The 12,939-nt window shown below is 46.1% G+C and overlaps 1 protein-coding gene across 5 annotated transcripts in view; it reads right to left on the reverse strand.

Annotated features, from left to right (window-relative positions):
• Window positions 1-12,939, reverse strand: part of PDCD11 (programmed cell death 11) — a 698,902-nt gene that overhangs the window by 78,272 nt on the left and 607,691 nt on the right. For all 5 annotated transcript variants that reach the window (XM_078773692.1, XM_078773689.1, XM_078773691.1 and 2 more), the window contains 2 exons: window positions 5,198-5,258; window positions 2,662-2,808 (listed from right to left, as the gene is read on the reverse strand). In XM_078773692.1, coding sequence (XP_078629818.1) covers window positions 2,662-2,808; window positions 5,198-5,258 — 208 coding nt within the window. The remainder of the gene's footprint in view (window positions 1-2,661; window positions 2,809-5,197; window positions 5,259-12,939) is intronic.

The raw sequence follows: 12,939 nt of genomic DNA on the forward strand, positions 1-12,939 counted from the left end.
ATTCTAAGGTATGTGAGATCAAATAATGATTGGTATGACATTAGCAATTATCCATTGATGAAATTGAGTGATCAAAGTGAAAAACAGTGATTGGTTGAGTCAGTGATCCGATCACGTGGGTCCTACACACGTTGTTGACGCAAAGATCGCTAGAGGTCTTCTCAGAACAATGACTGTACGTTAGAAAACATAAACGTCATCCACACTGTCCGTGATGGACCTATAGCTCCATACTTAAATTGAGGTGAAAATATGCCTAAAATTCCCAAAAAATTTCACCTTAAATTATTCAGAATAAAATATTGAAAACGGCATGATTGTTATGTTTTTATGTGACCATAATATCACTTCTCCAGAAAATATAGCAATATCATGGGTATATTACACTGTTTTGACGACAACAAACTTGTAATGTGCGAGGTTGTAAAAAAACGGGGGGGGTGCTTAACTTAATTCTTTGTGTATACATGGAATCAGAAATATTTAGTGGATGCAAACCACCACAACGGAAGTGACGAATCCGTAACACAGCAGGTTCATAATCCTCATCAAAATCTAAACAGTATTTGTCGAATGTCAATAAAAGCCACATCACTGTTCATATCGGTAAATATTATGCCATAGTGTTTGGAAAAACTGGAAAAATTGGAAAAACAATATTGCCTATTTTACTCCAGGGGGTCCCAGGATTACCCACCCAAAATATTGTTGCGATCGGTTCAGCCGTTTTTGCGGTACCTGGGAACGGACGGACGGACAGACAGACAGACGGACATTTGGTGAATTATAGTAAGATGAACAGGATTAGAAATAACCAATCGATATATGTGGGCGTAGTAACGTGTGCAGGCCTTTGGTGCTCCTATGGTTGGCAGCGAGTGTCTCGGAAGCATTGGCGGAAAGAGAGTGGCAATTCTAGATGTGGGAAAATTGCATGCTCAGTCAGGGTGGCCCAGATAGTTCAGATGACAGAGCACTGGTACGAGTCACCAGAGGACCTGGGTTTGAGTCCTGGTTTGGGCAGGTAATTTTCCCACATATATATACTGAAACGCAAAAGAAACTTACCACCTTTGAAACCTTTAATATCAATAATAACACTGCGTGTAGTAAATGTGTGAACTTATTTGTGGACAATAGTGTCCTCACTGTCAGACAAAATGGTCACGGATGGTCACTTGAACCTTCAATGGTCACTTCATAGCACAGCTGTTGAACAGCCGTTTTGACTGTCAGTGATTAGCCAAGGGGTACGGGATGATTTTAATGAGCTGCACGTGATGTCTTGATATTGGCTTTAAAAGGGCCAGTGCAAAATGGGCATTTCAATCAACATGCCACGATTGTCAAGGGATCAACGGCAGCGTGCCCTGGGAATGCTGCAAGGTGGACTGAGCTACCGTACAAACTAACAATTGCAAATTGAAACATTGGCATTTTATTGATGACATGTCAAGTTTTTGACCAAGATACACCATCTCATCAGTTTGTTCTACAGTACAGAACAGCACAGGGTGCAATGTCAGTCCCCTTTCAATAGCGTGTGTGGCAGGTAGCTCAGTCCGCTTTGCAGCATGCCCAGGGCACGCTGCCATTGATCCCTTGACAATCGTGGCACGTTGATTGAAATGCCCATTTTACACTGGCCTTTTTAAAGCCAATATCAAGACATCACGTGCAGCTCATTAAAATCATCCCGTACCCTCTGGCTAATCACTGACAGTCAAAACGGCTGTTCAACAGCTGTGCTATGAAGTGACCATTGAAGGTTCAAGTGACCATCCGTGACCGTTTTGTCTGACAGTGAGGACACTATTGTCCACAAATAAGTTCACACATTTACTACACGCAGTGTTATTGTTGATATTTAAAGGTTTCAAAGGTGGTAAGTTTCTTTTGCGTTTCAGTATAGATTGGTTATTTATAATCCTGTTCCTTTATATATTAGGTCACTGTTGACATGACAATGTGGTAGGCTGGATACAGAAGGCCTGTAAAGAACAAAGCAGGCCAGATATCAAAAGCGTCGAGAGACATCGTTTTACAGCAAGATAAATAAATGACTGGTATCGTTTGTTTTGTGAAAATATTGGTTGAGCTGTCCTGAGCTGCAGTTTCGTGATGTGGCAATGGGAAAATTTTGTTCCGTGTACAGAACGAAAGACTTACGAACTCTCAGGAATGCTACTCGTTCATACGCGTTTTATTCTGAAAATAACAAAAAACACATTCGCTCTAAATTTCCAGGACTTTCCATGACTTTCTAGGATTTCCATGAAAAAAAGCGTTTAGCTAAATTCCATGACTTTCTAGGATTTCCATTATCCGTACCAACACTGGATGCCTATTTAACGTCCATCCGAGGGACTGCACATACATTGATGGATCACCGTGCCTGTGAAACACCGGGATGACAGTTTATGGCTGGGTCAAGATTCAAACCCAGGCTACCTGGCTTAGAGGTGTGTACGTACCTCTAAGCCACCTTGCCACCCCCATGTTTTGTATACAGTTCTCACAAGTGCCAATGTGAAGGAGGAATCATTCAGATGTTGACCCTCCGTGATTTTGATCTTGACCCAATCACAAATCTGTGACTGATTTATCAATTGCAATATGTAGTAGATCCGAATAAAAGGTTCCTCTGGTTAAAAACCACACCTTGCAAGAGATTTTCTCCTCAGGGTTGAATCTGCTTTCCGGATGCGACAAAGCGACATCGGCCAAGTGTATCCGGGGAACGAAACCACGCAGGTAATCCCCCAGGTGCACAAACATGCCGCGCTCATCCACCGACAATACCCTGCCCTGTACAAGCAAAGCAGCCCATTGGTGAGTCACTTAGATTCTGTATCTCATCACAAATTATACTTTAATGGTGACACGTCTCGAAATTCCATCACTGATGACAACTAGGCCATTCTATAAATATGAGTGAACATCCACGAGCATTTAACGATATAAACAAAGCGTGAATGATAGTATACTTTGATGAACATTTTGTTGCTAACGGCCATGGAAAGCAAGGACAAGTTGACGTTTCGGGCGTTAACCCTTCTTTGGAACAAAAGAGGCCTCAGATGAAGGGTTAACGCCAAAAACGTTAGCTTCTTCTTGCTTTCCACAGCCGTTAACATACTTGGAACAATGTTCTGTCCATTTCATTCATTGTTCCACCTCTCCGCCGATGAAGATCGACACTAGCTTTCACCATCAAGACTAGTTCTTCATTCCCAAATCGAAGTAAGTTCTCAAAGTCATGAAGAGACCAAACAGTTCATTACATTGGATGGGGGAACATGACTCTCAATAAGGAAGCCCCAATCCCCACCATCACGTACGCACACAATTCCTCCCTTGAAGTATACAGTGCAACTTCTATCTCGATCTTTAAAAAATGTTTACCTAGCTTTACAATCATACATGCAACTTCTCAAAGGCTTTGTAAAATAGTGATTATTATTCAACCCGTCAGAAGCATTCCTGTGCAAGAGAACCTGCTGACTTATGAACAAAAGCTCTTGCAAACATGCTCAAAAGGGAGCAAAACAAGAACGAGAGAGAGCCAAGCCAGAGAAGGTCAGCGAGCCAAGCCAGAGAAGGTCAGAGAGCCAAGCCAGAGAAGGTCAGCGAGCCAAGCCAGAGAGGGTCAGCAAGCCAAGCCAGAGAAGGTCAGAGAGCCAAGCCAGGGAAGGTCAGCGAGCCAAGCCAGAGAAGGTCAGCGAGCCAAGCCAGAGAAGGTCAGCGAGCCAAGCCAGAGAAGGTCAGTGAGCCAAGCCAGAGAAGGTCAGAGAGCCAAGCCAGAGAAGATCAGAGAGCCAAGCCAGAGAAGGTCAGCGAGCCAAGCCAGAGAAGGTCAGAGAGCCAAGCCAGAGAAGGTCAGAGAGCCAAGCCAGAGAAGGTCAGAGAGCCAAGCCAGAGAAGATCAGAGAGCCAAGCCAGGGAAGGTCAGCGAGCCAAGCCAGAGAAGGTCAGCGAGCCAAGCCAGAGAAGGTCAGCGAGCCAAGCCAGAGAAGGTCAGAGAGCCAAGCCAGAGAAGGTCAGCCAGCCAAGCCAGAGAAGGTGAGCGAGCCAAGCCAGAGAAGGTCAGCGAGCCAAACCAGAGAAGGTCAGAGAGCCAAGCCAGAGAAGGTCAGAGAGCCAAGCCAGAGAAGGTCAGAGAGCCAAGCCAGAGAAGGTCAGAGAGCCAAGCCAGAGAAGATCAGAGAGCCAATCCAGAGAAGGTCAGAGAGCCAAGCCAGAGAAGATCAGAGAGCCAAGCCAGAGAAGGTCAGAGAGCCAAGCCAGAGAAGGTCAGAGAGCCAAGCCAGAGAAGGTCAGAGAGCCAAGCCAGAGAAGGTCAGAGAGCCAAGCCAGAGAAGGTCAGAGAGCCAAGCCAGAGAAGATCAGAGAGCCAAGCCAGAGAAGATCAGAGAGCCAATCCATAGATGGTCAAAGAGCCAAGCCAGAGAAGATCAGAGAGCCAAGCCAGAGAAGATCAGAGAGCCAAGCCAGAGAAGGTCAGAGAGCCAAGCCAGAGAAGGTCAGAGAGCCAAGCCAGAGAAGATCAGAGAGCCAAGCCAGAGAAGATCAGCGAGCCAAGCCAGAGAAGGTCAGAGAGCCAAGCCAGAGAAGGTCAGAGAGCCAAGCCAGAGAAGGTCAGAGAGCCAAGCCAGAGAAGATCAGAGAGCCAAGTCAGAGAAGGTCAGAGAGCCAAGCCAGAGAAGATCAGAGAGCCAAGCCAGAGAAGATCAGAGAGCCAAGCCAGAGAAGGTCAGAGAGCCAAGCCAGAGAAGGTCAGCGAGCCAAGCCAGAGAAGGTCAGAGAGCCAATCCATAGATGGTCAAAGAGCCAAGCCAGAGAAGATCAGAGAGCCAAGCCAGAGAAGGTCAGAGAGCCAAGCCAGAGAAGATCAGAGAGCCAAGCCAGAGAAGATCAGCGAGCCAAGCCAGAGAAGGTCAGAGAGCCAAGCCAAAGAAGATCAGCGAGGCAAGCCAGAGAAGGTCAGAGAGCCAAGCCAGAGAAGATCAGCGAGCCAAGCCAGAGAAGGTCAGAGAGCCAAGCCAGAGAAGATCAGAGAGCCAAGCCAGAGAAGGTCAGAGAGCCAAGCCAGAGATGGTCAAAGAGCCAAGCCAGAGAAGATCAGAGAGCCAAGCCAGAGATGGTCAAAGAGCCAAGCCAGAGAAGATCAGAGAGCCAAGCCAGAGATATCACTCACCTCTACCACCTGCCCAATGTGAAGATCCGATAAAAACAAAAATGGAGCCTCCATCACACTCCTACATGGGGGTGAAGGTGAAGAACTCAAAAAGGCAGAATAGTGGAAAACAGTCATCAAAACGAGTTCTTGACATTGTGATGATATCCGATACCACCGGAATACTATCACACCGACAATGAAATAAACAAATACAGATACTGTACATTCAAAGTACATCACCCCCATGTCAAATAAATAAATAACATCATCCAGTGCGCAACATTGGCCTGGTGTTGGCTTAGCGGTTAGGGTGCCGGCTTGGGATCCGAGGATCCTGGGTTCGAATCCCGGTCGATCGCTGAATAAACGCCAGGGGGGTTGACTCAGCCTGTCATCCTTCCGAGGTCGGCAAATTGAGTACCAGCTTGCTGGGATGAATGATCACGGTGTGTACCCCAGTTTAGAATAGGTACACCGGTATCCCTGCGCAGTGCGCATCGTAAGAGCGTGACCAAGGGTTGGCGTCAGGAAGGGCATCCGGCCATAAAAACATCGCCTCAAACAGGGAACCATGATTGTCATGGGGCCCGCAAGGCTAACCCCCGCTCTAGCGGGGAAAATGGCCTTAAAACGATCATTCATTCATTCATTCATTCATCCAGTGCGCAACATTGCCGGGGTGCCTTCGGCGACCGGCAATGCCTCCGGGCAGCACATACTGCATGGACACATGGAACAGCGATATTTTGCAAGCAAGTAATTAAGCCAAGTGGGTGAAGTACTCAAGCAGGCACGTCAACAAAACCATTGGTGTGGAATGGTTGGCTTGGCAAGCGACAGCAAGCCGATCGGTAAATGAACACACCCAAGGTGTGTAACACAGATGGAGGACTATTGCGTGTAGTTTGGTGGCTTGTGTAATGGGAAACGTTAATTTGGTGCATTGGTATATAACGTAAAATAAATGATATATAGCATGATAGTTTACAATGGTGTAATTATATTTTCATTGAGGTTCGATGCAGATGTGGCCTGCCAGTGCGGTGCCAAAGGCATGAGCTGTTGAGCCCAGCGAGGGTGTTTGCCCTGTGCGGACATTTGGAATTGGTCTGCCTTGTGTGCAACGTGTAGTATATTTTAGCAGAGGCTGTTAGCGAATTACCGAGACGAAGAAAAGTAAGGATGTTAAAGGCGTAAAAAAAAAAAAAGTTTCAAAACATGCATTTATTTACACCCACGGAGATTTAACATGGGAATTGAACTAATCTTGTGAAGGAATCGTAAAGATCGGATAATGCGTTCAAGAGATATCGCTTAATACGGAAAATATTACATACGCAGATTCAAATAGTCCTCGGAATACGATGGCTGTGTCGATCTATGAGAGCCAAGATTAAAAGTGTCCGTTAATACCTCAATACAATTGTGATTTAACGCGGTGTTTCGTTGTAGTATCAATTTGTGATTGGAGTATTGCTGTTTGGAATGAAATAGGGATATTAAGGATAAATATGAATGAAGAAGGATGTGAGGGTTTGTCCGTTCTGACTGTGATATTCGTGGATTCGCCATTTGCAGATTCACCATTGACTGGGGATGGAACCATTCAGACAGGTACCTTGCCAGACTGCTGGTATAACTGAAAAATTAAATAATAGGAGTTTTTGCACTACTCGGCTTGATCTGCGGATGCTCGTGTGAGCTGCACACCTGGACAAGGTTGGGGGCAGTGTGCGGCTTACAAGGTCGGGCTGGGCCAAAGGGTGTGCGGTCGCAACTCAAACCAGTTGTCTGGCGTGTTGTCAAGAGCTGGCTACCGGAGATGAATTATGTCCGAGTACGAACGGACAGGTGTGTGGAGACAAGAAACGTTTTTCTTATACAAGAGTAGGGGATGAGCCACCGTTTCCTATTGTCCTCTGGTCCCGACCATCGGTGGGTGTGCTGTCCCTCAACTGGTCTGGTCTGCCATTGTTGGTTGTTTGAGATGGAGAGAAGGCAAGTTATTACTGGCACTGTGGGCAAAAGACAACGCAACTAATAAACAGGATGTCACTGACTTCAAACGGTAAGATGGTTCATAGATGACTGGAGAAGAAGAAGAGGTAGGAGTTCTTCTTTTCCCAAACAATAACAATTCCTGGCTGCGAGACTGAGGCCAATCATATTGGGATTTGGACGCGTGTTCTGCTTTTCGACTATGACGTTACCTTGGAGTTTTGCATTAATCAATAAAGCCGTTCAAGACATATAATTTTAAGGAAGAAACTTTGTTAGAATTTTTGCCACCAAAGCACATGACCTAAGATGTCATAATTATCATTTAAGATTTTACAGGTGGAAGTGCGCCGGTGGTGAAAATCTATTGAGGTGTGGACTCCCAAATTGATGTGGGTACAACCCTTCCATGGGCCGTGGATGTACACGCGTGTTGGGACAACGTGCATGTCCAAAGGAGTTATTCGGAGATGTTTTTAATCACATGGAGTGTCTAAGCTTATTACAGGAGAATACGGAGCCTGGCATATTGGTGAGCTCCAACAGGTGGCGACATCTCCAGTAATGTGCAGGTACGCCAACTGCTTTGGAAAGGGAGGTGCCGGAGGCATTATAACAGGTGGATTACAGGTGACTACAGGTGAACACACTGCTATGCGTAGTACCTGACCGGGAAAACCCAATGTGACATGATGTAAACAAAAGGGAAATTGCAAAATAATAACACGACGGTGCCGCTGATGCAGTGTCCCAATTGTAGTAAACGGTGTGCATTTTGTCAAATTTGAGGGATTATGGGCTAATTCAATCCACCTGGAGCGATCTAGCATCACAATGGGGCTTTGGCCTCAGAAAATGAATGAACGATGGGAAGAGTAAATACTAATTGGGATTATGGAGCTCATCAAAAGGTGGAACAAATTGATCGAGAGTATAAAAGTTTAACATGTTTTGAAATAGACAAACGAGCATTGTGGGAAATATTGGCGAAATCGAGGATATATTTTGATTGGTGAGGAGAAGCAAAACAAGATGCTAAATTCTTCCTTCTCTTCATAATGTTGTTGCTTTACAAGCACCTGTCGATACAGCAGAGGGGGGTTGTGGGTAACTTTAGGATGCAAATTTGATGACGAACATGTGTCGTCATGACGTTGCTCGTTTGGTGAGAGATTAACTTTACGAGCAAAGGGAGGAAGATGTGTGAGAGGTGTGTAAGGGTGTGGGCTCACCAGGTGTGGGAAAGGTGTGTGAAAGGTGCGTTCACAAATTCTGGGGCAATGGTATTTTTGGAAAAATTTGCCAAACTGGATTTTGTGAGAATGTGCCCATGCTGTGGGTATGGACATATACACGACTCGCGATCGATATGTTATCCAAAGGGGTTGAGATGGGTCTGTGCGAAAGGGCAAATGTAACCACCGGAGCAAAGTAAAATGCAAATTTGGGACCCCGATTTTTGAATGATTGGGGATGGGGAACCCATTTTACAGGGAAAGTGGGACGGGAAATTGTGTAGAACCCGACAAGTGAAAAAATGTTTCCAGTGTCACCAAGAACAGCTAATGGGAGAAAGACAGAACGGGTTCCTAAAAATAAATTGGGAAAAAACAAATTGTGACCAAAACTGGCATAACATGGTTAGATGGGATACCGATCGTTTTGATACCGGTGAGAGATCAACGTCTAGTGGGAAAGGGGGCTTATCCCCATATGACATTATAATGAGAAGATCAATGAGGTTGCCATACGTGGAATTAACGGTTAAAATTTTGTGGTGATTGAACAAATGGTGCCCAAAATCTTTGAGGTACAGGTGAAGAAGCATGGCTGAAGTAAGATCTGACTGGCTGACAGTGTGGTGGTAGTACAAGTCTCACGAAGGAAAGAATGATGGGAATGTTTGGCCACTACTGTGTGCTTTTCACCACATGTGACATATTATGTTATGAAATGAAGGGTATACCCCACTACCCCAGCCAACGGAATGAATTACGAACCTCAAACCAGTTGGAAAAACATGAGTTTAAAAATTAATGAACGCGCTGTTACGTAGCTTAAAATCGGAACTTGATGTTATGTGGACGTGAGATACATACTTTTAATAATTTGGGACACCCACATTTACATACCGGTGTCATTCGTACCCACTAACTAAATAGAAATAGAGATAAGAAACAGCTGCATGGGATTAACACTTACTTGGCTCTACAACATGCTAAGGGTTTGAATAAAGACTAGCGGTTTGTACACACGTACACACATACAAACAGAGGTTTGTACACACCATCGGCATGGGTCCCAGCTGTCATCACAGTCAGGACATTACACAGTCACTCACTCCAACAGTGCTCAATCACAAGCGCAAGCACAGAGGCAGCCATTCCAGAGTTTGAACGTTCAACATGCAATGTCCTACTTGGCTCAGGTGAAGCTACGATTTGGGAACCAGTCCCAGGTGCCCTTTGAGTTTATGGGCATCATGAAGGAAGTTGACTTTGACTTCCGGTCCCTCGGACGACGGGGCTTGCTTCGATCTCTCCACGTCTTCAAAGTTTGAGTGTTTTCCCGTTCGTTTCTTTGTCAAATTTCCGCTGCGTATTTTGTTGTGTATGTGTTATTGTGTGTTTCTATTTGGTTTTGGTTTTGTAGTTTTGCAAATTTGTGTGTAATTAGTCGTTTCTTTGTTCGCGCCTCGTGCGCCTGGTGCGGCCTGGTGTCTCGTGCGGCCTCCTCGTCTCGACTTGTGCCCCGCCCCCTATATCTCGTTTTTCTTTCACCTCTGCTCCTGCTTTCTCAAATCCACGTTCTCACTTAGAGACTTTTCCCAGATTGTTTTTCATGGTTTTCTTTAAATATTTATTTAAATATGTTTAAACCGCAGCCGTGATGCTAACGCCCCCCCCCAACCCCCCCCCCCCCCCCCCAGAATTTCCATGTTTTAAACGTTTCCCAGTGTGTACCCTGGATAAGAATAGGTACGCCGTATCCCTGCGTGTCGTAAGAGGCGACTAAGAGGGTTGGCATCAGAAAGGGCATCCGGCCATAAAAAAACATTGCCTCAAAAAGAGAACCATGACAATTACAACTACATGTGGGCAGGGTACAGCCCGAAGTGGAGATCGGTTTCTGAGGTTTGCGACATGGAATGTAGGGACAATGACAGGGAGATCAGGAGAAGTGGTGGAAGTATTGGTCAGAAGAAGAGTGGACATATGTTGTGTGCAAGAGACGAGATGGAAGGGAAGTGGTGTGAGAATGGTGAAGGGTAGGCAGGGACAGAAATACAAGTTTGTGTGGCAAGGGTGCCTGGAGGGCGTGAATGGTGTTGGTGTCCTGTTTTCTGAGGAGTTTGTAGACAGTGTGGTGAGTGTGACTAGAGTGAGTGATAGGTTGATGATGGTGAAAATGATGATTGGAAAGCTCTTGGTGAACGTCATCTCGGGATATGCTCCGCAGGTTGGTCGAAGCGATGAAGGGAAGGACAAGTTCTGGTGTGCGATAGAGAAGCTGATGGAAAACGTGAAAGATGAGGAAGTTGTTGTGGTAGGAGGAGACCTAAATGGACATGTGGGAAGGAGTATGGATGGTTTTGACGGAGTTCATGGGGGTTACGGATATGGTGTGAGAAATGGAGAAGGTGAAAGGATTTTGACGTTTGCTGATGGAGCTGATTTGTTGATTTGTAATACTCAGTTCCAGAAAGAGGATAATAAGCTTGTTACATACACGTCAGGTGGGTCGACGACAACCGTTGACTACCTGATGGTGCGTAGGCGAGATAGGGGGCACCTCCGGGACACAAAGGTGATCCCGGGGGAGGAGGCTGTTTCACAGCACCACTTGGTTGTCTGCGACATAAGGGTGAAAGGTGTGAGGATAGCTCGGCGGGTGAAGTACCAACCGAGAATGAAGGTGTGGAGGTTGAAAGAGGTGACAGTAAAGGAGGCATTAAAAGAGAGGCTGAGTAGGGTCGAGGATGATGTGGTTGAGCTTGAAAGTGGTTTGATGTCGATGAAAGCTAGTCTGTTGGGAGCCGTTGGTGAGATATGTGGATGGACAAAAGGACCACCGAGGCACTCGGAAACATGGTGGTGGGATGATGAAGTTGGAAAGAGGATTGACGAGAAGAAGAAGAAGTTCAAGGATGGCAGAAGGCGAAGGGTACGGGAGCAGAAACAGCAGAGCATGAAAGTTATAAGGCAGCCAGGAAGGCTGCAAAGAAAGAGGTAGCAAAGGCGCAGGAGGCATGTAGGAAAATGTTCGGAGAACGCTTGGATTCGCTAGAGGGTCAGAAAGCAGTATTCAGGATTGCAAAGCAGATAGCGAAAGAGAGGTGTGATGTGATGGGGGTGAGTTGCTTGAAGGATGAAGTGGGACAAATCGTTGTCGACCCAGATGGAATTAAAGGAAGATGGAAAAGATATATGGAAATGCTGTTGAATACAGAGAATGAATGGGATGGCAACATAGAGAGTAACCCAGTTTTAGGACCGGCAGAGAAGATAACTGAGAAGGAAGTTGAGGAAGCGATAAAAGCAATGAAGGGTAGAAAAGCGGGAGGGCCGACGGGAGTTGTGGGAGATATGTTGAAGGCAGCAGGAAGTTGGGGTGTGAAGAGAATGACAGAGATCTGTAATCTGGTGGTGAAAGAAGGCCGCATTCCAGTGGATTGGGAACTGAGTACCCTCGTCCCTCTATACAAGGGGAAAGGTGACCCTCTGGAGTGTGGCTCGTACCGAGCGATAAAGTTATTGGAGCATGGAATGAAGGTATTGGAAAGGGTGTTGGAGAGGAGGATAAGGAAGAAGGTGAAGATCGACGAAATGCAGTTTGGATTTATGCCAGGAAGAGGAACGACAGATGCACTCTTTATTGTGAGGTAGTTGCAGGAGAAGTACATGGAGAAGAGGAAGAAGTTGTTTCTTGGGTTTGTTGATCTGGAGAAAGCATTCGATAGGGTTCCACGCGAAGTATTGACATGGGCATTGAGGAAGTTAGAAGTGGAGGAATGGTTGATCAGAGTCGTGATGGCAATGTACAAAAGAGCGCGCACAGCTGTAAGGACGAAGGACGGGAACAGTGGTGAGTTTGAGGTGAAGGTGGGAGTGCATCAGGGGTCGGTACTAAGTCCACTACTATTTGTAGCTGTGATGGAGGTGCTGGCTCAGAACGTAAAGGAGGGTTTACCATGGGAGTTGTTGTATGCAGATGATCTGGTGTTGATTGCGGAAAGTATGGATGGACTGAAGGAAAAGCTGAACAAGTGGAAGGAATGTATGGAGACAAAAGGTCTGAAGGTGAATATAGGAAAGACGAAGGTGATGGCAAGTGGTAAAGCATGTGGTGAGGTGGAAAGAACTGGGAAGTGGCCATGTGCTGTGTGCAGAAAGGGTGTCGGAGTGAACTCCATTCAATGTACAATGTGCGCTGAGTGGGTTCATCAAAAATGTAGTGGTCTGAGAGGGCCATTAACCAGTGTGGCAGCTACATTCAAATGTAAGGTGTGCACAGAGGGAGCTGCAGATGGAGGAAATGTTGAGTTGGATCTTGGAGACGGAGTGAAGCTGGAAGGTGTGAAAACATTTTGCTACCTCGGAGACATGCTGAATGGAGAAGGTGGATCAGACTCGGCAACGGTTGCTCGAGTGAGATGTGCATGGAAGAAGTTTCGGGAACTGAGTGGCGTGCTGATGAGGAGGGGAGTGTCGTTGAAGCTGAAGGGAAAGGTGTGTGCTGCATGTGTGAGAAGTGTTATGATT

Source organism: Myxine glutinosa, chromosome 3 (assembly GCF_964187855.1).
Source record: "Myxine glutinosa chromosome 3, kmMyxGlut1.1, whole genome shotgun sequence".
Lineage (NCBI taxonomy): Eukaryota > Metazoa > Chordata > Myxini > Myxiniformes > Myxinidae > Myxine > Myxine glutinosa.